The sequence below is a fragment of the Macrotis lagotis genome, chromosome X (assembly GCF_037893015.1).
Source record: "Macrotis lagotis isolate mMagLag1 chromosome X, bilby.v1.9.chrom.fasta, whole genome shotgun sequence".
In the NCBI taxonomy this organism is placed as follows: Eukaryota; Metazoa; Chordata; class Mammalia; order Peramelemorphia; family Peramelidae; genus Macrotis; species Macrotis lagotis.
Genome location: NC_133666.1, coordinates 426,030,071 through 426,057,344, shown reverse-complemented (window position 1 = coordinate 426,057,344; position 27,274 = coordinate 426,030,071). Strand labels below are relative to the sequence as shown.

General features: G+C 35.8%; 1 protein-coding gene across 5 annotated transcripts in view; it reads left to right on the top strand.

Moving 5' to 3' along the window:
* LOC141497715 (lipoxygenase homology domain-containing protein 1-like) overlaps positions 1–27,274 on the top strand; it is a 710,463-nt gene that overhangs the window by 173,861 nt on the left and 509,328 nt on the right. For all 5 annotated transcript variants that reach the window (XM_074200482.1, XM_074200484.1, XM_074200481.1 and 2 more), the window contains 2 exons: positions 6,839–7,016; positions 24,209–24,340. In XM_074200482.1, the coding sequence (XP_074056583.1) occupies positions 6,839–7,016; positions 24,209–24,340 (310 nt within the window). The remainder of the gene's footprint in view (positions 1–6,838; positions 7,017–24,208; positions 24,341–27,274) is intronic.

Below are 27,274 nucleotides of genomic sequence, written 5' to 3'. Positions count from 1 at the left end.
ATGTGGGGATGATGAAACATTTACAGAACTAAAACATTCCCCATAGACTTGGATGACCTTATCTGTTTCTGAAGAGACCAATTAGGCAGGGTCCTGGGCCCAGACATCCTGTCCAGCCAACCAACCAGACATACTCCTTCACTACCAATATGCTAGAAAATTTAAGAGAAGAGTAAAGGACCACAAAAAAGGGGGCTCAGTGGATAAAGTACTGGAGTTGGAGTCAGTAAGGTTCATCTTTGTGAGATCAAATCTGTTCTCAGACTCATACTAGGTGTGTACCTCGGCAAGTCACTTAATCCTGTTTGTCTCATTGCCCTTGTCTATTAAATGAGCTAGAGAAGGAAATAATAAACCAGTCCAGTGTTTTTGCTAAGAAGACATCAAACGGGGTCATAAAAGGCCAGATGCAACTGAATAACAACAGTAATAACAAAAGACTACATTGTCCCACTTTCCTGAAGCAATGGTAATTATTAAATGTTTTTTGGCCTTCCTATTCATCTTGCAACTATCTTTAAAATCAAGGTTTATCATCTGTCCAGTCTTCATCCCATATGTCGATGAGAGTGGTCCTCTACAGAACTATTTTGCAATCTTCTTGAGAAAGCTTTCTGATGAAAGAAAGATGCTAGCTACTGGACTTTATGATTTTGTAGGCTAGCTTAAGTACGCACGTATATTCTACCTGACAACATGAACACTGGAATTAAATGAAATCATTTGGCTGACCCTGTCCAAGAAGAGTTTGTTGACTGTCTGAGAAGAGCTAGACCAAGTAATTGGCTTCTCCTTTATCAAAACTCATCCATCAATGTCTCAGGATAGAGAAATCTAAAACATCCATCTGGGATCTCCCTTTCCTCAATTCAGCCAAGCAATCCTTCCAGGATCCTGTCACTAGTCATTTCTGATCTCTGATTTTCTCCAATATGCATGTGTCCAAAGATAGATTGCCTATATTGTGAGCACACTGCTGGCATCTATTGTGGCAAGTATCAGGAGATCCCCAAATGAATTCTTCTTATAATTGCCCTATTTGGCCTCTGATTCTGGCACTTTCTGATTGCTAAAAGGTCTGAAGCCCTTTTTAAGAGATTACAAAGCTTGGGGAACTTTGCTTTTAACCAGCAAGGGCAACTGCCATTTGTCTCAAGATCATTGTCATAAAAGTAAAAAATATTGACTCTCAGGATTCATGAAACCCTTGGGATGCATGAGACTTTGCCCCCACTGAAGTATGTCAGGTCTCACAAGGAAGCATTCCCAGAGTATTAAATCCTAGCTTTCCTTGAAGTTGACCCAAATAGTAACCTGAACCACTTAGCACTCTGCTGCTTTGAAAGTTTAACAGACCTCTACTGAAAACCAAGAGAGCGATGCTATGCTAGAAAAACCAATTCCTAAGTTATCTTCAAAGACATAGGGAATAGCTTTTGTAAACCCACTAGAAAAAGGGGGAAATAATGGATTTAGGTTCTAATTCTGCCTCAAAACACAATAACTTTGAGATTCAGGGGAAGTTATTTAATCTCTTCATGCCTCAGTTTCCCCATATATATAAAATGAGGGAGTTGAACTTGATGGCTTCTAATGTCTCTTTTAGCTCTGAATCTCTTTGATTTATTAATTGCAAATCATCTTTATTACAGGGTTTAAAGCTCTATTTGAATGAGTTTATCCCATATTAAAACTTGAAAATCAGATCCTATAGAAATTCTTGAAGGTCAATATATGCTTAGGTTCAAGCAAAGAAGCATTTTTGACTATTAAAAATACTTAATTTAATAATTAAGGACATAGGAAGAAAGAAGTCATCTGCATCCAGAAGAAAAACTGATACATAGAAGCATGTATACAATAGTTTTACACAAAGACACACACAGATACAGGCACACACATGCATATATATATATATATATATATGTATATATACTTATATTTAATGGTAGCCATCTCTAGGGTTTGGAGAAGGGAAGAAAAAAGAAAAAAACTGCATGATAACTTTATTATATATTTAGAAGGTAAAGCAAGTTATACATAATAGAATTGCAATTTCATGTGAACTTTCCTATTATATTATGTTATGGAAATGCTTGTTTTATTCCATGAATAAGAATAAAATTAATTTAAAAAATATAAGGTAGGGTTTATTCTGCCCATATGCATCTTCTACCAGAATCCTAACTGTATTCATAAAAGTGAAAAACAGCACTTCTCTAGTGATTATTGAACCTCAAAAACCATTGGAGTGTGGGACTAATACCACTCCATCCTGATTCCTGATTTACCACATCATTTCAAACAAACTTACATGTTTTCTGTCCTGGACCATTAAGGCACCTGCAACTTAGTGCTCATGGAGGAGCGTAAACAGAAAATTACAATCCTGGCAAAGTAGAGGAATTAGGTATGTTCCCCCATCATGACATTTTATCTCTACAATGCCTTTCCCATATGTAAGCACCTTATAAACTATGTATTTCAGGACTTAAAGGGTGGATTTGCAGTGGGGAGCAGCTTTGGTGGTGGCAAATATCAGGTGGTGCCCAATATATCCCAAGTATTCCAGAGCAACATACTTTTCTCATCAGTATTATCTTAATCTGTATCCAATAGAGTTTGCTCTTAGCCTGAAATGTGCAAATAAGATTAGGAAAAATCAGGTTCAGTATAGAGGTGAGAGAGAACATTTAATAGGAGTGTAAATAGGGGTGTAAATACATGATTTCTTGAAGAATAATCATTCTGGAGTGATGTACAATGAATAAATTCCAGGACCTCTAACACTTTTCTTTAAATTTCCTCATGAGAATCAGTGTACCCCAACCCATTTCTAAACCCTGTCTATTCATTTTAATGGACCTTCAACTCATTACTAGATTAAAAAAAACTTGGAGCCTCAAGGGATAGATATTGGCATTTAAAAACCAATATAAGTTTCTCAAAGAATCTGACAATTTTCATTATCACAATAATCCTGGAAGGTAGGTATTGTCATTAGCCTCCTTTTACAGTTGAAGAAACTGAGGCACAGAAAAATTCAGTGACTTGCCTAGGGTTATGCAGGTAATAAAGTTCTAAAACGAGGTTTGATTTCAGGATTTCCACACTTCAAATCCAGTCAATGCTCTATCCAATGTCCCATCTAGCTTCTCAGGAATCCTTAATTCAGTTAATCTTACTCTGTCACAACTTTTTCCATGGGTCACATTGCATGCCTCAAAACATTCTGTAGTCAGAGGAATCATTTGCTTTCAGGTGGCTATGGTTATACAAAAATATGTCACTCCCTCAGGATACATTACATTCTGGACCTTATCATAGTTCAGTCCAGGAAGATTTAAAGTATCTTGTAGGCCCTGCCTAATTCCAAAGTATCCAAGTAATTAGACTTTTTTTGGGGGGGGGCATATTTTAGGATCATAATGTCAGTTAGTGGTTATTTCCATTGTAATAATAATAATAATGTTGTTAAAATTATAGTTTTTTTAAAGCAACTAGGCGATACAGTAGTAATGATAACAACCACAGAAGGAGCTATGTGTTTCAGCTACTATTTTCAAAAAAGAGGCAAAAGACAGTCCCTATCCTTGAGGAACTTACAATCTAACTGGAGAGACAACTTGCAAACAATTACATGCAAGGTAAACTATATGCAGGATAAATAGGAAATAATTAACAGAGGGAAGGCACTGATATTAAAGGGGTCAGGAAAGGCTTCCTATTGGATGCAGAAGTCAAGGAGGTCAGTAGTTGGAATGGAGGAGGGAGAGCATTTCAGGCATGAGGGTCAACCAGAAAGAATGGGCTGAGTCAAAAGATGGAGTTCCCAGTCAACTCTAATACTGTAGGATGCTGATAAGTTAGGAGTTTTGGGTTTGTTTTGATATGGTTTGTTTTTTATGAGGAATGTTTGCTTTGGTAAAGGTAGTTTCCACACAAAGAATACTCCATACAGATGAAATCACAGGCTGCCATCCCACATCCAACAACAATAACAACAAACTCCCACAAATCTGACATTTAAGTAATACTTCACAGTTTACAAAATGCTTTCTTCAAAACAACCCTTTATAAATAACTTTTTTCCCTATTTGCCTCTCCTGCCCCCATATGTTTGTTTTGATATTCTACCCATCTCTTTCCATATGAAGTCTTTTCTGATTCCTCCCTAAAGAAGTGATTTTTTTTCCTCTGTTTTGAATTCTCATAGCTAGTTGTTAGTACTTCTTTTTCCCTATTTTAGAGTTATTTGTATCCATGTTATAAAGTCCTTGAAGACAAGGCCTTATTTATATTTGTGTCTCCCCCTTGGGCCATGCCTGATGCCTTAAATATGGTGGATACTTAATATGCAAAATTAAGGAATGAAAACATACTCATCTAATTTGTTCACAATCATTTTCTTGTTTTCGGTTTCACAGAAACTTTTTTTTTTTTAAAGTAAATACTTTTATTGTATCACTCACTGTTAGGACTTACAAAAGTGAAGACAAAAATGAAAGTGCCTATTCTAAGAGTTTTAGGTTTTATTGGGGGAAGAATTGTATTCCTATCCTGGAATTTTCATGTAATTGCTTTAAGGTAGATAAGCAACTAAGGTATAGGTAGCTTTTGCTGTTGTTGAGTCATTTTGGTCTGACCTTTCATGACCCCATTTGGGATTTTTTTTGGTTGTTGTTGTTGTCAAAGATACAGGAATGGTTTGTCATTTCTTTCTCCATCTCATTTTATAGAGAGGAAACTGAAGCAAAAAGGATTAAGTGAATTGCCCAGACTTGCATATCTAGTGTATTTGTCTAATTTAAGTGTCTGAGGTTGCATTTTAACTCTAGTCTTCCTAACTCCAGTCCCAGCACTCTATCAATTTCACCACCCAGGTGTAGATAGCTGCCAGGAGCCACTTTAAAATTCTTATAAATATAAAAAGAAATTATCCAAGTTAAGTGATGACAATTCTATAATTTCTATTTCTGTTATGAAATGTCTGTGATATAGGGATAGATCACTTAAAGAGACTCTGATAGTCAATTTTTGAGAAGACTATCAAAGATAGACTGTGGAGAGGAACTGGTTAAGCAATAGCACATAAGGAACAAGTAACATGAGAGCCATCAATGTTGAATTTCCATCTCAAAAAAGAATAAAACAAGCTCTATGCAATAAACAAGAGGATAGTTTTGTTGGAACCAGGAAATGATTCTCCCATTCTGCTCAGCACTGGTCACACTCTTTTTCTGGCTCTGCCCACACGTGCAAAATGCAAATGTCTCTCTGTACACGCAAAGAACTGAAAAAAATATTTCCGATCATGTCTACCAAAAATAGCTTTAATGCAAAGCATTCAAATAGATTGGGTCTATAGAAGTCCAAACAACTGGTTGAAAAGTAAACATACAGTGGAATAGATTTCTTGGTCTAATCTGTTGATAAAAAGCAATGTTTTAGTGAGTTCAGTTTTTAAAATTCCTGGTTTTATTCAAATTGATGATTTGTGTAGACAACCATGATTATGTTAGAATTTCTTTTTCTTTTTTCTTAAAATACTCACAAATGACCTTAACTTTCCAACTTATTTTGTACCTACAGATTTTGGCTTTGGTCTTTACAACATGAAAGGGAAATGACTATTAATAAGCATAGGGATAGGTATTAAATCTGTGATTTTATGACTTTAGGGACTTCTGGGTGAAAAAAACACCCCCAATCAATGCAGGTCAGAACCTTTTCAGCAACTTATAAAGTTTCCTAGAATGTGGAAAAGTTAGATGACTTGCTCAGGGTCAAGTAGTCAGTATGGTTGGTTCATAGGTGGGATTTGAGCTCAGGTTTTCTTGACTTTGACGCCATTTAAAAAAAAGCTTTAGAAAGTAAAAGCTAATTAAGTATTGTTTTATATATATATATATATATATATGTATATATATATATATATACATGGTCTAAGCAATATGGTATGTGTCTCTGGATAGGTATATGTGTATACTTATGTTTATAATAAACACATACCTATTCATAGCAGCAATTTTGGTGCTAACAACTGGAACTACAAATGATGATGGGGATAAAGATAGAGAGAAGAGATGCATAAATAAATGTGAAAGGGTTTTAATAATGCAAAAATCATTGGGAGTTCTTCCATAAGTCAGTTTTCACTGATTTATAGGCAGACATGTAAAGTCTTTCATGACCCTTACAGTTATATTCCTGTATATAAATTTTTTTCTCATAACTATACCAACCTGTCCCCATTCATATTAGGAATAATGAGTATTGATTAAAAAGAATAGAAACAAAAGATTTAAGGGTCATAGTAAGGGAAGCATTAAATATAGGGGTAATGATAGTAAACAAATATTATACTTAATATTATATTATTATTAATTAATTATTAATATTATACTTAAATGACTTAAAAATACATTTTGCAGAAGGAATTGCCTTTTTCTGCATTTATCAATGTTCTTTTGAGTCATTTCCCCATATGAAATGTTTGCATTTTTTTCCTGTGTATAATTTTCCAAAGAAATAGAAAATTCTTGGATAAGATTTGTCTTAATTGAAACCCCATCTGAATTTATCCTCCTCTGTGACTTGAAGCTTTGAAGGATGATTCAGAGTAACTGAGTAATATGTGGTCTCACTCTACTGCAGAATATTTGATTTTTATATTTTCTAAATGAATAACCAGTAGGTAAATTGCAGTGTAAAAGATGTTGTAGTTTATAATAAAGACTTGAGAAATTGATATATTTGAGAAAATGGCTAGTTAAATCTAATTTTTTCCTCCCGTCATGAGATTTACATGTATCGAATTGTATTATGTTATTCTTAGGGCACAGGAGATCTTGATTGTCACTTTAAAATTCAGAAGAACTTGGAAAATGGATCCATAAGTCTGGAATCAGTGAAAAGCAGAGGCCTGTTCATTGGACTTCTGCCGGATGGTCAGACGAAACCAGTTCTTTATACTAAAGACGCCAGTATTTTCTTCTATCCACAAGTCATCCAATGTATGTTGCTAAATTAAACAAAACAAAACAAAATTTAGGCATTTTAATATGTACGAAAAGTTATGTTGTGAAATATCAATATTTAGGATAGAATATCTATTTTGCCAAGTTTTTTTTTGCTTTATATAGTGAATCCACATTCAGTTTAATATAGTATGTTTATTATATGCTTGCCTATGTAAAAGCATTGTGTTTAGAATAATAGGATAATTAAATGAATAATGCATATTCCTTACTTTCAATTATAATTTAATCAGCCTGATGATGATGATGATGATAACAACTGCTAATAATTATATAGCCCTTATAGGGCTAGACACTGTGCTAAATCCTTTACAATATCTCATTTGAGCCTCACAGCTACCCTGGGACATTGGTGCTATTATTTTGTATCTTTTATACTTGAGGAAACTGATGCAAACAGAGGTTTAGAGACTTTCAGTCATATAGTTAGCATCTGAGGTTGGTGACTTCTCCAGAATTGAACTCAGGTTTTCTTGACTCTAAAATTAGCATTCTATCCCACCACACCCATGAAATGACCAAATTCACAGATGATCATGATTTGTCTTTTGTTCTCAAATAAAAGCAGGACATCAGGGAGGTGATGCCACGACAAGCTCGTGAACTGGAATTGAGTGAAGCGGTGCTGTGCTAAGTCATTAGTCTTACTTCTCCTCCAGAGCCATCTGGTCCAATGTCCAGAAAAGAATCAGGATGACTGGAGATGGCCCTGGATGTGAGACAATCAGGGTTAAGTGACTTGTCCAAGGTTACAAAGTTATTGTTAAGTGTGTGAGGACAGATTTGAATTCAGGTTCTTCTGACTTCAGATCAGATCTCTATATACTGCATCATCTAGTTGCCACATGTATAATATGATACTGGAAATTGGGATATAATCCAAATGTGAAGGGAAAGAGCAGGAGATTACATTTACTGTGGGAAATGTGAAAGAAGAGGAAATAGATTTTTGTATGGTCCTTAAATACTGGGCCTTTGAATGATCCTTGAATTGTGCTTTGTGATTGAAGGGACTCCTGGGTTTTAATTAGTTATGTGAATAATGACCTTTTAAAATCAATCAATAAATATTTATTAATCACCTACTATGTGTCATTTTCAGATCCTCCTTAGTTTGTTATTGACCTCTGTCTTGATTCCTGACCTTCATCTATTTACCTTTTGACTCTTGCTGACTTTTATTTCTTCTTGACCTTGTTAAACTGGTGCTGTTTGTCTACCATTATCTGGGCATGCTCAGGGAATCTACCTAATATGTAGAAGGACTTTCTCAAATTCTCTTACATAGCACCTGAAGGGGCACGTAGGCTTTCCATTTCTTGTTCCACAATCTCCTTCAACCTCATTGGTCCATAGCTTTTTGTTTTTTGTAGTTGTAAATTCTCCTTCGTTCCCATTGGGCTTGGAATCAGGACGGGTCATCTGTTCTTGAGTTCAAATCTGGTCTCAGACACTGGGCAAGACACTTAATTCTATTTGCCTCAGTTTTCACATACATAAAATGACCCTAGAGAAGGACATGGCCAAATGCCTTCAGGATCTTTGTCAAGAAAACCCCAGATAGGGTCACCAAGAATCGGACATTGTTGAAAACTGTTTTCTACCAAGGGAAAAGGCTTTACTCTCTAGAGAAATGAACATCTCAAAGTAGCGGCAGATATCTATCATTTCTCTTGGTATTGTATCATAGTCATTGTCAGTTAAATCCCTTGACTAATACATTCTAATTGACCATTCCAAACTTATTATATATTTTTCCCTTCCTAGATTGTTTAGCCGAAGTAGTCTTGCCATTTGTCAAACTTGCCACTCATTTCACATGCCCATGCCTTTGCACTGGCTATGCCTTATGGCTTGAATTTTCTTTGTCCTCACTTCCACTCTTTAGAACTCTATTTTTCTTTCAAGGACAGCTTATGTACTACTTTCTACATGAGGTCTTTTCTGATGTTCCAGCTGCTACTGCTTTCCTAAGAAAATTACATTTTTTTTTAAGATTTGTATCACCTTTGCTTGGCACAGACCTAGAACAATAACAAATGTTTAATAAATTGGTATTAATTGATTTATCAAACCATTGAAAAAAATGTGATCTAGGACATGATAATCCTGTCTAATTAGGTCATCATCTCTAAATCAACTCTCTGTGTACAATTCTTAGAAAAATTATTAATTGCCCATCTATACCATCATCTAGACCAGGGGTGGGGAATATTTTCTGTCAAGGGTCATTTGAATATTTATAACATCATTCGCAAGCTATGTTTGATTAACATTTAATTAATTCATTTCAAAAAGCTGATAGATTTATTGAAATTTGAGTCCCACCTGAGGTTGCCTTGGGAACCCCCCCATATAACCTTCCAACCAGAAGTATCTCACATCTAATGTATATCATTTTTTTTTCAAATTTTTTCAAATATTTTGTCAAAATCCTTGGTGACTTCCAGATATATCATTTCATTTTTTTATCAGGGAATTTATTGTTCTCACTCCTCTACTTTAAAAACCCCTCTTGCTAAGACCAAAAAGTCTCAGAGATAGCATAATCTTTTCATTTTTCCACCCCTCAGAGAAGGTCTCCATTCTGATGCAAGAATATTTCATATAACAGTCTAGAAAAACAAATTCTAGTTTTAATACCATCAATAGGTCTAACTACTTACTTCAATAAATTAAAAAGAATTTATTAGGGACCTACTCTGTCATATACCTAGCCAGGTCCTGGGAACTCATGAAAAAATATTTCATTTTCAGTTATGTACTACTCTTTGTTACCTCCTTGGATTTTTCTTGGCAAAGATATTGGAGAGATTTACCATTTCCTTCTCCAAGTCATTTTATAGATGAGGATATGAGGAAAAGAAGATTAAGTGACTTGTCCAGAGTTTCACAGCTAGTAAGAGTCTGAAACTGGATTTGAAGACAGTTTTTCTTGACTTCAGACCCAACACTATCCTCTGTGCCACATTTCCTACTTAAAAGGAGTTCGTCATTTTAGACTTTTTTCTATATGAATGAATCAACTAATAAATGATAAAATATTTATTTAGAACTTACTATATGGGCATAGCTAGAAGGTTCAATGGACAGAGCACTGTGACTAGATCAGGACACCCTGAATTGAAACCTGGCTGATACTCACTAGTTGTATGATCCTGGGTAAGTTACTTAACCACTCTTTGCCTTAATTCACTGGAGAAGAAAATGACAAACCTCTTTAGTATTTCCCCAAAAAATTTCATATGGGGTCATTAAGAAGTGGGTGTGAATGAACAGTTGAGCAACAACATGTACCAGACACTTTAAGTACTGGGGCAATGTGTGTTTAAGTTTATGGTGTAATATGTGTGTTTAGATTTCTTTATTATTTAAAGAATTTTTAAAAATCAATTTGGAGGAATTCTTCTGTAGACATTAAAATACTTTTTTTTGCCCTTGCCCTTTCAGACATTCATTAATAAGGGACAGAATTAATTCACTCTCCTGTCTTGGTAGTTAAGGAAAGTATACAGCTCATTTGATCCCCATACCTCTGGTTAAATAATACAGTTCTGAGATATAGACACTATGGGACAGGTTATACTGAGGGGTAATTATAATTACTGCATAAAAATTTCATGTTCTTGCTATGTAACCTGGACTGTCCTCTATCTCATTTAACAAATGTACTTAAAATTAATACTAAATTGTTTTGAAAAAAGAATTAGAATCTTCTTAGTGACTAACATCTTTTAAGCTATATTTCTATCATAACTGTGATTAACAATTCTATTTTGATTAATCTGCCTAGTAGGAATTTATGATGTAGTCAGGTGATTTAATTTTCATGGGAATAAGAAAAAATTGTTGTTTTGTTTTCACAAACCTGGATTTGCAGTAAAACAGATTGAACTTGTCACCAACTCAAATACATCTTCCAGTTTTAGAACTGAAGGTTTGGAATGTGGGTGAGCCTTTTAGCACTGAGATAGATGAGTCTGACTTTCTAGCAAATGTTCTCCTCAGTTAATCCTTGTCACCCTGGTTTCCTGAGGATAGGAATAGAAGGTGGGGGGGGGGTACAAAAAAACCAAGCCTGAACTCATTCAGGGAAATATAAGGGTCTGAGAAGAAGCCAGAATGACTATTGCTGCTGCTGTCATCGTGAAGAAAAAATGAGTTTGAATTCTTTTTTAAATTCACCTGATATATGAAGAAACTCATATGAATCTCATATAAGTGTTTTATATCGTGCCAGTTGGTCTCTTGAAGCTCAAGTGGTCTTTTTTTCCATGATAGACTCAAAGTCCATATTGAGAATATTCTTGTTGTTCATCTCTAGTGACAAAAGTCCTCATATCCTTGAATGGAAATCTACACAAATGCATAGTGTTATTGGTAGATACAAGAAGGTAGAGGCAGGAATCCTTTTGAGATTCATACTCTGCCAGCCCTGATGGAATTGAGAGATCAGGAGATCTTAACATTGTGTCATAGGCCTCTTTGGCAATCTGGTGAAATCTATGGACTTTGCAGAATAATGTTTTTAAATGTATGAAATAAAATGTATGGAATTATAAAGCCAATTAATTATATCGATACTTAGTTATCAAAATATTTTTTTGCAAGGCAAATGGGGTTAAGTGACTTGCCAAAAAAAATATTTTTTAAAAAAGTACTGATCAGGGCAGCTAGGTGGTGTGGTGAATGGAGCACTGGCTCTGGAATCAGGAATAACTGAGTTCAAATCCAGCCTCAGACACTTAATAATTACCTAGCTGTATGGCTTTGGGCAAGCCACTTAACCCCATTGCCTTGCAAAAACCAAAAAAAAAAAAATACTGATCCTAGGTTAAGAACTAACTTAGAGGAGGTTATGATCTAGTCCAACACATTCACCAAATATAATGTACCTGACGATAATTGTTTGACACTGTAAACAGTTTTAATTTAGTAAAAGTGGTTGTCCATTTTCTACTGGAAAATCATTAAGGAGTTATGGTCGAGGCTAATACTGTTGTCACTTCCTACTTTGGCAAATTGCTGTATCTGTTTTAGTTTCATTTTGGATCAGTGTGTTTGATTGAATTGTTATGTATGAAGAAGGCGTAATACAATTGTTTTCTTTAGTTTTAATTGATGGGATCGTAGATTTTCATTGTAAAGGACCTTAGAAGTCATCTAGTCCGAACACTCATTAAACATACGAAGATTTTGAGGCCAAAATTCTTACACAGTGTCAGAGCTAGGATTCAAGCCCAAGTCATCTGACAAAAACCTTTTGCAGGAAATCACATTTTTAAGACCATTTTCCCCCTGGTAAAACTGTCTTACTCACTGAGATCTCTTTCAGGTCTTCTCAGATGTCTGGATATTATAATAATAAGATATTTACTTAGTAAAAGGGCATGGAGACTTCTGTCTATCAAGATTGAGAAAAGCCCAGATATTATACCTAGACTATCTGGATTTTTAAAAGGTCTAATTATGCATATATATGTATATATACATACATGTATGTATGGATATATATGCATGCATGTATATACATACATACATATATATTCTACATGCAATGATCGCATTTATATTGCATTAGGCTGTGAAGAGAGAACATTTAACCAGTATAATAAATTCTTTTTAGTACCTACAGCATATCACTATTCTACTTAGGACTTTTAAAAAGTTAATTGCATTCAAATATTTCTGTATCTCCTTAGTTATTAAAATAAAGATTTTTTCTTTGTATATAATTCTAGGAAACCTTTCATATAGAACATAAAGCTTTGATGACCATAAGCATGAGTAGACAGAGAGAATTAACATCTATGCTTTAGATCCTATTTTAAATTTGTATTCACATAAAAATATTTTTTTTCAAGCTTTGAGCTTATGGGTATGTGCAAATTTGCTTGTCTATATTAAAATGTATTTTGGTGAATAGTTTCCCTTTCTTATTTCTCTGTATACTATTAGTTTTCTAATCTGTTTCAATAGAACATTTACATCCATAAATAATTTATTGTTATTTATGTGTATTATTTTTTCTTTTTTAATTTATTTTTTTTCTCATTTTGTACAAATTTTTTTTACATTAATAAAATATACTTGTTTACAAGTAAACAAAATACCCCTCCCCCCATGAATATAGATAGACTTGCTTGGGTGAAAAAGTAAAGGGGAGCGAAAAAAAATTAAAATTAAAAAAAAAATAGTAATAATTGTAGGTATGGCCAGGTGGCGCAATGGATGAAGCACCAGCCCTGGAGCCACGAGCACCCAAGTCCATATCCAGCCTCTTAAACCCAATAATCACCCAGCCATGTGACATGCAAGCCACCTGATCCCCACTGCCCTGCAAAAACCAAAAAGAAGAAGAAGAAAAAAAAGACCCAAAATTAAATAAAATAGTAATAATAGTAGGGTGTAGCTGGGTGGCAGACAGAGCATTGGCCCTTGAGCCAGGAGCACCTGGGTCCGAATCCGGCCCCAGACACCCAAAGATCACCTTGCTATGTGGCCCCAGGCAGGCCACCCAGCCCCACTTGCCCTGCACCCTCCCCCAAATAATAATAACAAAAAATGTGCTTCAGTCTTTGTTACAACACCATCAACTCTGTTGTGGGTGGATCACATTCTTTATGATAAGTCCATCACAAAAGTTACTTCCATATTTTTCCAACCTTGCCATTGCTGATTGCAACTCTCTCCTTTCGTATTTCTCCACTACCATGTACTATATTTTCTTTCTCCTTTCACTCTGACTCTGCTGTAGGGTTGCTGAGTGGCGCGGCAGACAGATCCCTGGTCCTGGGGCCAAGAAGCCCTGAGCCCCCATACCACCTCTTAGGCCCAGAATCCACCTGGCCCTATGGTCCTGGGCAGGCCATCCAATCCCAGCCCCTTGCAAGAAGTAAAAAAGAAAATGTGTTATATCTGACCACTGTCCCCCCATGGTCCATCCTCTCCTCCTTTATTCACATCCCCACACCTTCCCCCTGCTCCCCCCTCCTTCTTACTCCAGTTGTCTATACCCCATTGAGTATATTTGCTGTTTCCACTCCTAGCCACCTCTGATGAGAGCAAAGGTTCCCTCATTCCCCCTTGCCTCCCCCCTTCCATATCATTGCAATAGCTCATTGTAATAAAAAAAAATCTTATTATGTGAAATATCTTGGCCTATTCCCCCTCTCCTTTTTCTTTCTCCCATTCCATTTCCCTTTTTTCCCCTATTGACTCCATTTTTACACCATATTTTATCTTTGAATTCATCTTTCTCCTGTGCTTCAACTATAAAAGCTCCCTCTATCTGCTCTATTAACTGAGATGGTTCATATGAATATTATCAGTATCATTTTTCTATACATGCAGTTCATCCTCATTAAGTCCCTCATATTCCCCCCCCTCTCCTCCAATCTCCATGCTTCACCTGAGTCCTGTATCTGAAGATCAAACCTTCTGTTGAGCTCTGGCCATTCCAAAAGGAACCTTTGAAATTCCCCTGGTTCATTGAAAGTCCATCTTTTCCCCTGGAAGAGGACACTCAGCCTTGCTGGGTAGTTCATTCTTGGCTGCATTCTAAGCTCTCTTGCCTTCCGGGATATTGTATTCCAAGCCCTACAGCTTTCAATGTAGTTACTGCTAAGTCCTGTGTGATCCTGACTGCAGCTCCACGATATTTGAACTGTGTCCTTCTGGCTGCTTGTAATATTTTTTCTTTGACTTGGGAGTTCTGGAACGTGGCTATAATATTCCTGGGGGTTGGTTTTTGGGGATCTCTTTCTCGGGGGGATCGGTGGATTCTCTCCATTTCTATTTTGCCCTCTGCTTCTAGAATATCAGGGCAATTTTCCTGTAGTAATTCTTTGAAAATGATGTCAAGGCTCTTTTCCTGATCATGACTTTCAGGTATTCCAATAATTTTCAAATTATCTTTCCTAAGTCTGTTTTCCATATCAGTTGTTTTTTCAATGAGATATTTCACATTTTCTTCTAATTTTTCATTTTTTTGGTTTTGAAGTATTGATTCCTGATTTCTGGTAAATTCATCAATTCTATTCTTTGTCTGAAGGATTTGTTCTCCTCAGAGAGTTTTCTTATCTCTTTTTCCATCTGGCCAATTTTGTTTTTTAAAGCATTCTTCTCCTCAATAACTTTTTGAACTGTTTTATCCATTTGACCTAAGCTATTTTTTAGCATGCTATTTTCTTCAGTATTTTTTTTGGATTTCCTTGACTAAGCTGCTGACTTCATTTTCATGTTTTTCCTGCATCTCTCTCCTTTCTTTTCCCAGTTTGTCTTCCAACTCCCTCATTTGATTTTCAAAGTCTTTTTTGAGCTCTATCATAGCCTGAGCCCAATTTCTGTTTTTCTTGGAGTCTTTAGATGCAGGAGCTTGTGCTTCCTCAACTTCAGACTGAGTATTTTGAACCTTCTTGGACTCATTTGCAAAATATTTCTCAATGGTCTTCCTCTTGTTTCTTTGCTTGTTCATTTTCCCAGCCCAAGCCTGTTTTTTGGAGTGCTTCCTGAGCTTTTGGGACACTCCCACAAGGGTCTCAGTGTGTGAGGTTCTGTCCTCCCTCCTGGTCTGTGAATGACCATAAGCGCCCCCCTCTGCCACAGGGCTGAGGTAGAGGGGGCTCTGCTGTTCTATGGGGGGGCCTAGACTGCAATCAGTATCTGAGTGTTCAGAGCCCCAGAGTCCTGTTCCAGAGGCAGAGGACAGAGCTAGGCAGTCTCTCTCTCTTCAATCCCCTCCCTCAGCTCAATGGTCTCATGACCTGGGGGCTCCTGCTTACTTGCTCCGCCTGCTTCTGTTTCAGGGTCTAGGCTGCAGAAAGACCAAGCTGCTTGCTGTGTGCCCTGGGGGCTGGGCTCCAAATGCTCACTTTGGCAGAGGTCCCCAGCTGCTGTTCCCCCATTTTGTGCCCGGTGCTCCCCGGGGTGCAGCTCAGGAGACTCACCCGCTGCTGTGAGCAGGGGCTCCCAGCGCCCTGGGGCTGCCTCCGGGAGGCTGAAGTTCTTTGGCTCTGGCAGGCCACCCCTCTGGCGGCCGCCCCTCCGACCCTGGGGAGCAGAGCCTTTCTGCTCTTTTCCAGGTTACCTTGAGTAGGAGAACTGCCTCACTGGGTCCCTTTGTGGGTTCTGAGTCTTGAAAGTTTAGTTAGATTCCTTAGTTTATGAGTTTTTATCAGAGAGCTCCTAAAACTCGATCCCTTCATGTAGCCATCTTGGCTCTGCCCCCTCTATGTGTATTATTTAGATCAGTATATCAATGATCTCATTGATTCAGGTACTCTCTCCACTGATGGAGATTCCAACCTATTCTCTCATTTTGTATGATTCTAACCCACATTCTCTATATTCTCCAGAGGGGGAGATAGAATTAATAACTGTTGTAAGAAGATTAACACTTTTTTTAATCTTTTGGGATCTTCTCCTTGGAAGTCTTCAAACAAGTGCTGGCTTTGAGGGGTTCAAAGCCGCTCTCTGGTCCTTTCTAAATGTTAAAAATACCAATAAACATTTGAGCTTTCCATTTGTTCCCTAAATCTTGCTATATGTAACCAGTTTTCTGCCTAATCTGGTCATCCATGTCCTTGGTTCTATGCTTTCAGTATCTTTTTATTTACAGGCATTAGTAGTAATAAGCTACAACCTAAATCTAAGCAGTATATACCTTTCCATTGACCTTTGAGCCAGTTGCAATTTTGATTGTTCTGCTGTCATGCAATATCATCCTGATTTAAGCAATGTACTATGATATCTGAATTTTTTTAAAAAAAGTATATAGACAACAATTACCTTACAATTACCTCAATTAGAACTGTAGAAGCCTGATTTTTTTAAAAATTTAATTTTTGCATCAATACTTCAGGGATATATAATCTCATCAGCATTGGTATTCACTCTTCCACTACTACTCACAATAAATTTATAGCTTACTACATGATCTTTGAGTGTCCTGTGTGCCAGACATTTGTTAATCAAGTCATATGCCAGAATGCTACCTAGTATTATCTAGGCTATTAAGATCCAAAGTAAAACATATCCTGCTTTCAAGCAGCTTACATTCTTTGTCCATGAATCATTTTTATTCAGTGCATTGCTGGGTCCATACACAAAATCTCTCCAGTTTGGCAGGACCTGGCAGAACTTGTTTTTTTAAATTCTTTTTCTTCTTTTTATGTACTTATTTCTTTTTCTTATTTTTAAAATTTATTTTTTCAAGTTAGTTTACAATAATCATTTTTGTAATGTTTGAGTTCCACATTTTTCTCCCTCCCTTCCTTCCCCCTGCCCTCCCCTACCAAGTGTACTCTAATATAGATTATATTCGTATAACTATGTTAAACATATTTCCATATTAATCTCATAGTGAAAGAATGAGAAAAAAATCGTGAGAGGGGGAAAAACATAAAACATAAAGCAAATTTTAAAAATTGAAAACAATAAACTTCAGTCTGCATTTAGACTCCATAGTGCCTTCTCTCTATGTGGATGGTATTTTCCATCACAAGTTCTTTAGAATTGTTTTTGATTACTGTACTGCTGAGAAGAGCAAGCCCATCATCACACAATGTTGCTGTTAATGTGTACAATGTTCTTCTGGTTCTGTTCTCTTCACTCTGCATCAGTTCATGCACATCTTTACAGAATTTTATGAAGTCCAATTCCTCATGATTTCTAACAGATTAATAGTACTCTATCTCATTTATATACCCAATTTCCAACTGATTGGAATCCCCTCAATTTCCAATTCTTTGCCTCTATAGAAAGAGTTTCTATAAATATTTTTGAATATGTGGGACTTTTACTCTTTCTTTTGATCTCTTCAGGATATCAACCTAGTATTGGTATTGCGGAAATCAAAGGATTTACAGCACAGTTTTATTGCCCTTTGGGTATAGTTTCAAATTGCTTTCCTGAAAGGTAAAAATATGTACTGCAGTTGTCCTACACTGTTCTTCCTTTGTCCTCTAAGCAGTCTTGTTCCTCATAACTTTGAGATATATGAAGACAGCCATCTTATTCGCCCACAGCATCTTTTCTTGCTTATGTTGAATATTTCAGTTCCTTTAACAATAACATATATAATATGCTTTTGAATTCTCTCAGTATCCCAATTGCCAACCTTTGTGAAGCAAGGCAAACTTGAGAAGAATTTATAGTTTGAAAAATCAGAATATATTAAAACATTTTTTCGGTCATAAACATTTATTAAACATCTATCAAATGTCAAGTACCATGCTAAGCACTGGTATAAAAGAATCAGGTCAACAAACATTTATTAGGTGACTACTCTTTTTCAAAAACTTCCAAAAAACCAGGAATATAAATTATACTGCTAGAGGAGCTATAAATCGATGCAATCATTCTGGAAACCATTTGAGACTTATTCAAGACAAGTGATTAAACTGATCACTGATCATACAATTTTGTAAAAATATCACTATTAAGACCAACTAATTCCTTTTGGCGTGTGTGTGGGTGCATTTTGAAACTTTTCTGAGACATTACCCCTGAAGAGCACAACTGCCTAGCACTTGGATCCTGATTTACCTTTTTGATAAATAAAGAAATCTTTATATTTGATGTATATATACTTGACTAAAATATTAAACCAATAGTTTCTTTTACTCTTTTGGATTCTAAGCTATTATTTGAACCCACCCCTCTACTTTGAAAACCTTTCCAACCTTAAACAATTTTGAAAGATAAAAGTCTATCCTATTTTTAAAGATCTCATGAGAAGGAAATTGCACTGTTCTTTCAGCAATGTCATGGTTGGCTAGTTCTTCCATTCTAATACTGTCTATTCTCAAATAAAAACAATTTCAGATTGCTCTTGGTTTGTTAACCAAGTCATATCCCAGAATGCCACGTATCATCAAACTTAGACATTACCTATTGGCTTCCTTATCTACCTGGATAATTGGTTTCTTAAAAGTTGGTAAAAAGAACATGTACTTTTCAACATGTACTAGTCTTGTGATTTCCCACCCTGCTTCTCTCAGTGGGTCTCTAGTAGCCTGATTATTATCTCTGGGTAGCCAGAAGAAATCAAATTTGTTCTGAGTTAGTCTATTTGCTAAATAGGTGATAATCACTTATGAGATTTACCTTAAGACTAGGCTAATTAGACTGTTATCTTCAGGATAGATTTTGGACTTCCAGTGAATGGAAGCAATGGCAAATATGATATAGCAATCATATACATAATGGCAGTATTTAGCCATAGGTTTGTTCTCTGCTTTTGTCATCAGGATAATGGGCAGACACTGTTTCACTAAGCTTTCCTGGGGATTAAGCCACTTGCTTGTTTGTTCTGATTCTGGAGTATTTAGCAACATTAATTAGCAGGATTGCTTGTGGAGAGGAATGTCCACTAATCTTTTAATAGGAATCACAGGATTTTAGATGTAGTATAGAACTCAGGGACTATCTAGTCTAACCTTTAATTTTAAAGACTCTTTATTACAATAAAACCTTCCAATATCTTCTTGAAAATCTTCAAGGAATAGAAGTCCACCATGCTCTCAAAGTAGCCATTAGACAATTTTTCCTAAACCTAATTATTTCTCTTTTTAATTCCACCCATGGCTTCTAGTTCTGCCTTTTAAGACCAAATAGAAAAAGCCTCATTTTTCTCTTCCACATAACAGTCCTTCAAATACTTGAAGACAGTTATATTCCTCTTAAATTTTCTGTTTCTTTCTTTATCTTTCTGTCTCTGTCTCTGTCTGTCTATTCTCTCTCTCTCTCTCTATATATATATATATATATATATATATATATATCCATATATATGCATATATAATTCTGTCTCTCTCTCTCTCTATTTCTATTTCTCTCTCTCTTTGAGTGAAGCAAATAATCACTTTGTTATAACCAACTTCCTTGTCTTTTATGACTTTGATGCCCTTCAATAACATCTTCCTCAGATACCTTGAAGTAACACAAGATCTGTCAGGTACTTTGAATATCAGCATAGTGATGAACTATTATTAAGGAAAAAAGATGCAGATTACCAGGTTGAATAGAATACAGTGAATTTTTTGACCATGGTGGTTCTTGATGGCTTCACAACTTGTAGAGGATTTGTTTTGTATAGGTAGAGGAAATGCCCATTTCAATTAAATCAGTGATCCTGGAGCTATTGAGGCATTTTTGTTCCTTTCACTCTTGGCTTATAACTTTGAACTTGAAATATTCTTTCCATATTTAGCCCTTATTTGTTACCATATTTCCCCATGTAAAAGATACAGCTTAATTTCTGAAATTTGAAAAAATGTATTACATAGTTATTGAACTCAAGTTTTATTCATCACAAAATTCATACAATTCCTCATCACTGTCAAAACTCCCATCCATAGTATGTCCTCATCTGTGTTTGATGAACAATCGCTGTCTTCATATATTGTCTCATCTTCAGTTCCAATTATAGCATTTGAAATGCCATACTTCTTAAATGACTTGACAATGATCTTAATCTTGATGTTATCCCAGGATCTTTTCACCCATGTCCAAACTTCTCCTATAGTTGGTTTCTTCACTCTTCCTGTTGGTGTTAAATTGTCCCCAGAAGACTTCATCCTTTGTTTCCATTCATCTCTCATAGCACAGCTTTGAAGGGTTTGTTAATGCTGGCATCAAGTTGGAGCTGGGATGTCAAGCCCCACTCTCACTTCTTGTGACCTTGATAGTTTTTTGTTTGTTTGTTTTTTGATGAGTCACTGGGTGGTATAGTGGGTAGAGTACTGGATTTGTAGTCATGAAAACTTGAGTCCAATTATAACCTCTAATCCTTGTTAGCTATGTGAGTTGGCAAGTCACTTAATCTCTTTCTACCTTAGTTTTATTATCTGTAAAATGGGAATGATAATAGTATCTACTTCCCAGAGTAGCTGGGAGAATAGAAGATAACATCTGTAAAGTACATTGTAAATTTTAAAGCATTATATAAATGCCAACTATTATTGTTACACTAATATTAACAACAGTTGTCATTATTGTCATTATGACTTCATGATATGTGTTCTTCTAGATTTTAGTGACCATGTAGAACCTTTATTAAGACAATTTTCTATTGGTTTCTGATATATATATATATATGTGTGTATATATATATGTGTATATATATATATATATATATATATATATATATATATATGTCACTTTGATCTTGTGCCTTCATTTGCTCATTGTGAGATGACAATAATACTCTCTTATTTTAAAGTCTAGCTGCTCCTTTCTACTTCTCCCTGGCTCTTTCTTTAGATCACAGTGGGGAAAGGTGCACTATTCTAAGTTGTATACTCAGGAGAACATTTTATATTGATGTAGGCTATTCAAATGGCAGAAACTGATGGGGGGAAAAAAGAAAAACAACAAAAATCCTGATCCATGTTACTTGAAAGATTTGATTCTAGGTTAATCACTCTCCCCTTTCTGAAATCTTTTGTCTTGGCAAAGCCTAATAATAATAAAGATCTGTGAACTACCCTGTGAATGACATGTTTCTGAATAGCCAGAAAGCAGATATTAATTGTATAATACAATACTAATATTTTCAAGGTTTCAGGAAACATAGAAAATAGTTTTTAGAACAATTACCATGGTTGCAACAGTGTCAAGATAATCAGCAAAGTCACAAGACTGTTATGGACCTATAGATTCAAGTTCACTCATGTTGCTTCCTGAATGGGACCAGTATTGATGGCATTTGCTATGATATTTCTACTACTCTCCTCAATGTAGGTACTTCTTCCAAATATGTTGATGACAATGCATTCATGCAGGCTTATCCTGTGCAATTTCTTCTCTGCATTCTCCTATGTGGAGATTCTCTTTTTATTATACTCAGAATCTTCCTTGAGATCCTCTGATATCCCAATGATACCATTGGAGTATGAGCTATCCTTCACTCTCATTAAATGACCAATCAAGTCATTTATCTCTTTGATGATATCTTTTACATTATTTTTTCATGTGCAGTTATTTATTGGTGATTCTTAGAGTAGTTATGTGCAACCCATTGCCCTGGACTGTATGTGACTCTTAAAGCACATTCATGTAGCACTATTACATTTATTATTGTACTCATTGGTGATATGGATTACATTGTAGAAATAAATATTAAATTCTATATTTGGCCCTTGACAAGTTTTTGTTGGGTGATGTAGCCCAGGAAAACTGAAAGATTAGACACCCCTCCTTTAGAGATTACTTCTATTTTTTATTTGCTGTCAATTTCAATTTTCAACTTTTAATTTTATTTTTGTGATATTCTTTGACTAGTATTCATGAGACATCACAGATGAATATTGTTGTTAAATGTATCTTTAATTAAAGAAAAAAAAAACATTCAGATTATTAAAAGCACTTCATAATTTCCCAAAGACAATCTAGCCCACATCATTATTCATTGTCCATGAACATAGTTTATCCATGATAAATGTATTTCTGAAACAACTCTGTGGGTGGTCTAACCATCTCATATACAGATCATACTCTGGATAATAGATATTTTTCATCCATTTGATTTTTCTAGGGTGAATGTTTAGGTTGTACAATTGTGAATATTCATGAGTCTCATTTAGGGGGTTCTGAAGTATCCCAGAAAACACACTAAAGTCTTCCATTTTTATAGGGTTGTTTTCTTCCACTTGAATTCTGCACTGTAAATCTTGAAAAATGTTGCAAGTCACATTTTAGTGTGCATAAGCTTCATTTGATATTAATAATGGGAACTAGCTAGGCACTGATACATTTATTTATAATTAATATTTATATGATTATCTAACAAATTTAGGTGTGATTTCAAGGAATCATGGATGATTTCATCTTACCTTTGTTGAAGACACTTTTGAAGACTAATAGTTTGCTCTACTAAACTCCAAGATTCTATGATTAAAATCCCTTTTATCTATATTAGCCTCTATTAGTTTTTGCAGAGCTGGACATGGAGTTAAGAAGGCTCATTTTAGTAAGTTCAAATCTTACCTTATAGCCTTACTAGTTGTGTGACCCTGGGGCACATTGCTTAATCTTGTTTGCCTCAGTTCCTCATTAGTGAAATGGGGCCATGGAGAGCAGGGCATGAAAAACAATTTAACAACCTAGTCATGAGTGTATATACATGAATAGAAGCCAAAAAATGATTCTACCTATCTTGGCATATTAAAGCTCATTGTTGACTTGCAGTTGCATTTTTTGATCTTTGAAACGGTAATTTACATGATGGTCAGGGAGAGTTCTGAAAAAGTCAAGACTGTACAATTCATTGCATCAAAAAAATGTGATTAGAAACCTTTAATTCTTGTGAAGCTTAGGATGGAAGTGCTCTCTTATGCTGACACATACTTGACTCCTAAATTATTACATGCATTCAGGCTATTAAGAAACTGCTTTTGTTATTTATTATTTATGTAGCACTAGATATGTATATGATATTGCACAGATGTTGAAGTCTCCAAAGAGGTAACAATCACAGAATGGTGATATATGAACTCTGGCCATTACAAAAAAACATATGAACAAAACCCAAATAAATCCCTTGCTTTATCACAGAACACAACTCCCACCACCACTCCCCAAATCCCAACACAACATGAAAATCTTGAACAATTGCATATACATTCAAATAAAAGAGCAATTGAACTTGATTAGAGATATTTGCAATCAGCATGAGGTGCCAAAACAATACAGTTAATAAAAAAAACAAAGCAGTTTTCTTTCAGATTGGAGAGATTTTTCTCTTGTTTTGCATTGCTTTCCTCTCTGAGAAAGCCATGAGCAGTTTTGTTTGAAAGACATTTTGCAGTCAATGTCCCCTTTTAGGAAAGGCAGAGCACCAGGGGGTTGGAGGAGGCAACATTTGAAACTATAAGAAAATTACATTTTGAAAAAGTCATTTGATTCCTACAGCAGTGCTGCCCCGTTCCTTGCATTTTCAAGGCAACGAATGGATTTTATTGGAATACCAACCACGTGCAGCCTGCTGCTCAGAATAAAAAGGCACTTTCTGGTAACTATGCAATGTGGAGGGAAAAGATTTGGCAAGGCATTGAAATGGTGACAATAGCAGATCTTAGTATGTGTGTAGCTGAACATATGGTGAGCTTCAGAGAAGAAACAAGTGACTTTGTGTGGATGACATCCTTAAAAAATCTTTATTTCAGTTGGCAGGGAAAAACCAACGGGAACATCTGCAACAGCTAGCCAACAGGAAGAAAAGGCCAGAGAGTCTGGGAACCAAGGAGAACCAGCATCCCAGTTTATGGCTCACAGCCCAGTCCCTGCTCCAGCCTCAAGTGAGTTATAGTTAATCCTGAGACATAAGATGCCACATTATTGGGTAGTTCTACCCATCTGAATAGAGGCTTACTTGCTGGGAAATATAAGGGAGAAGGGGGTGGTGGGGAGACAAACACTTTTACACATTGATTCTGGTTGTTGTTTTTTGTCTGCATTGAGTATTTGTGGCAAATTTCGGAAGACATGGAATCTCTTTTTGGGAGGATGGCATCATAGTATACAAATTCCTTTTAAAACATTGCATTTCTTTCATGGAGAGCTTGTATTTTACCATTTATCTCCCTTTGGAATTCAATATTCATTTATTTATTACTACAAAATACTCTTTCAAGAGTACCACGTATTATAATTGTTACATAATACCCTACATGAGTTAATAAATGATTTAGTTTGAAAAAAAAACAAAACAGCTGTCTCCCTAATTAATAACTGAGATTTATGTCAGTTAGTTAATCAATTGGGATGTATTAAGTACTTACTATTTACCAGTTGAATAATGTTTTTGGAAGCCATACTACAGAGTGTTAAGAAGAGAATGAAGTAAAGGGTGTAGAGGTATTGGGTTTAGATACTCTTGTTAAGGAGTTAATTCACAAAATTGAGAAGGGAGGTTTGATTGAGGGAGATAGGAATAAGGGAATGTTTGCGAAGGCCAAGATTGGCTTTAGGTAGTACCAGCTTCAAAGATTTGGAATCACTGGGATGGGGAGGGAATAATGGACTGGCAGATTGATGAATTGGTTCAAGTGGGCTATCTTTATCCATAGAGGTTCAAACTGGGGATACAGTAGACCCAGGGATTTATACAACAGTAAGTGGTGAAGCTGTGAATTTCCCAAGCTCTATACCAAGCGCTTTCGCTTATTTGAGCCCCATAATAATCCTGTGTTTAACTGAGGTTAAAAAAATTAAGTGATTTGTCCATGGAAGCATAACCCATAAGTATCAGTTTCCTGACTCTGTCCCACCTTCTATCCACTATGCCAGATCTCAGAAAACAAACCCTAAGCAGTCTTGAAATCTGCATCCTCTTAGTGATGGAGAGATTAAAGCAGAAACAAACAGTGCCACAGTACTGAATTCCCAGTCTCCTCTGCATACATCTAAACCCTATCTTGCCTTTTTGGATGTATTGGGAGATTCTGGCCCAGGACCTCCAAGCAAGGCATTCCCCCATCAAAGAAAGCACTGGGCTCTATGAGCAAAACCGACTTGTAGTAGCTGAAAAGAAATGTAAGATGTGCAGATTTAGAGAATACACCCCAGATGTTCACATGATCTATTTGTGCCTGTCCTGTAGTAGAGTATTCTGAGCTCATATTTGTCTGATCAACCCCAGTTGAATATACTGTAACTTGACTCTAATGTAGTGATGTCATTTTGGCCCTCTTTGAGAATGAAGGACAACAACCAGATGTATTACTTGCATTTACTTGGAAGGGTAAAATTGCTGGCATATAAGATATTCAGTTTGGGTCATGTGGAGTAGTATGATAGCAGTTCAGAGAACTTTATACCGTACACTGAGATATATAAATTATTTTGTGTTTCCTAGATAAAATTCAAAATGTTCTCTCAAAGATTGTGGTACTCTATTCTAGAGTTTCTTAATCTGGGATACATGGAACCCTAGGGTTGTTGGCTAGATTTCAGGGGATTTTTGAGCTTGGATGAGAAATAAAAATACATTTTTCTTATTGACATCTAACTGAAATTTAGCATTTCTTTCAATTACTTAAAGATATTTTACTCCGAGAAAGGCTTAAAGACTTGACCAAACTATCCCAAGCATCTGTGACTCAAGAGAGATTAAGAACTCCTTCCTTAATCAATCTTTTCCATGCACGAACAGGGACAGACAGTATAGTGTTTCTCAGTGGAAAACTTGAACATCTTTTTGGCACCATCTCTTCCATCAATCATTTTTGCTTTGTGGAGCAGTCTTGGGCCTGCACTCCAAAGTTATGTCAAGATTTCACTGAAGTCTTTCAGAAAATGGAATGAGAGCAACTGGAATATATCTCAGGAACTTGTATATGTTTTCTTAAAAACTTTACAAAGATCATGAAGTGTTAAAGCCCCAAACAGTTTGATCAGTACAAAATAAGGAGAATATCTTACTGAGAACAGCAGGTTTGATTGAAATCACTTAAGAATGAACACTTTTCATAAAAGAGAGATTTTGATGATTTATGGACCTTTGTCAGCTGTGGCAAGCACTGTTTCTAATATGTTTCTGTCCTGGCCTTTGTAGGGAGTGGAGAAGGTAATGTTTCTGATGAGGTATGCTAAGTTATTTCCAAAAACAATCAGTTTAGGCTTCCTGATGAATTTAAGCCTTTTAAAATTAGTGATCTAACAAATCACAAATTCTAGAAGCTCAGGGGAGAGCATGAGTCATAAGTCCAATGGAAAATGACTTCTAGTGGACTCTTTTATATTTACCTTATGGCTCTTTGCTGAAAGGACCCTAGAAACTGAAGAAAGTGAAAAGAGAGAGACAGCCTACATATTTAATGTGTGTAAATATCCTATTAGACATTATTTAAGGGAAAGATATATTTTAAGAGAAATTTATTTTCTTCAGAATCCATTAAAGGAAAATACCTTTTTGTGCTTTTAATGATCACTAATATACATTTCAACATGATGGGGTGGAGGAGGTAGGAAGACATTGGTTACAGTTCTGCCTTTGAGACATATTGAGTGTCTGACCTTGAGCAAGTTTCTTAACTTCTCAGGGATCTAGGCAACTTTCCACATTGGTAAAGGAAATCCTTAGAAGTGGGATGTGAGAGTGATGTGGTTTGTACCTTATAATAAAGATATCAGAGGTCCAGTTTAAAAAAAAACCTAGTAATTCTTGAAGAAAAAAGGGGACTATACTGAAAGATACATTAATTAAAATTCTTATCTTCTGTTACAAAATT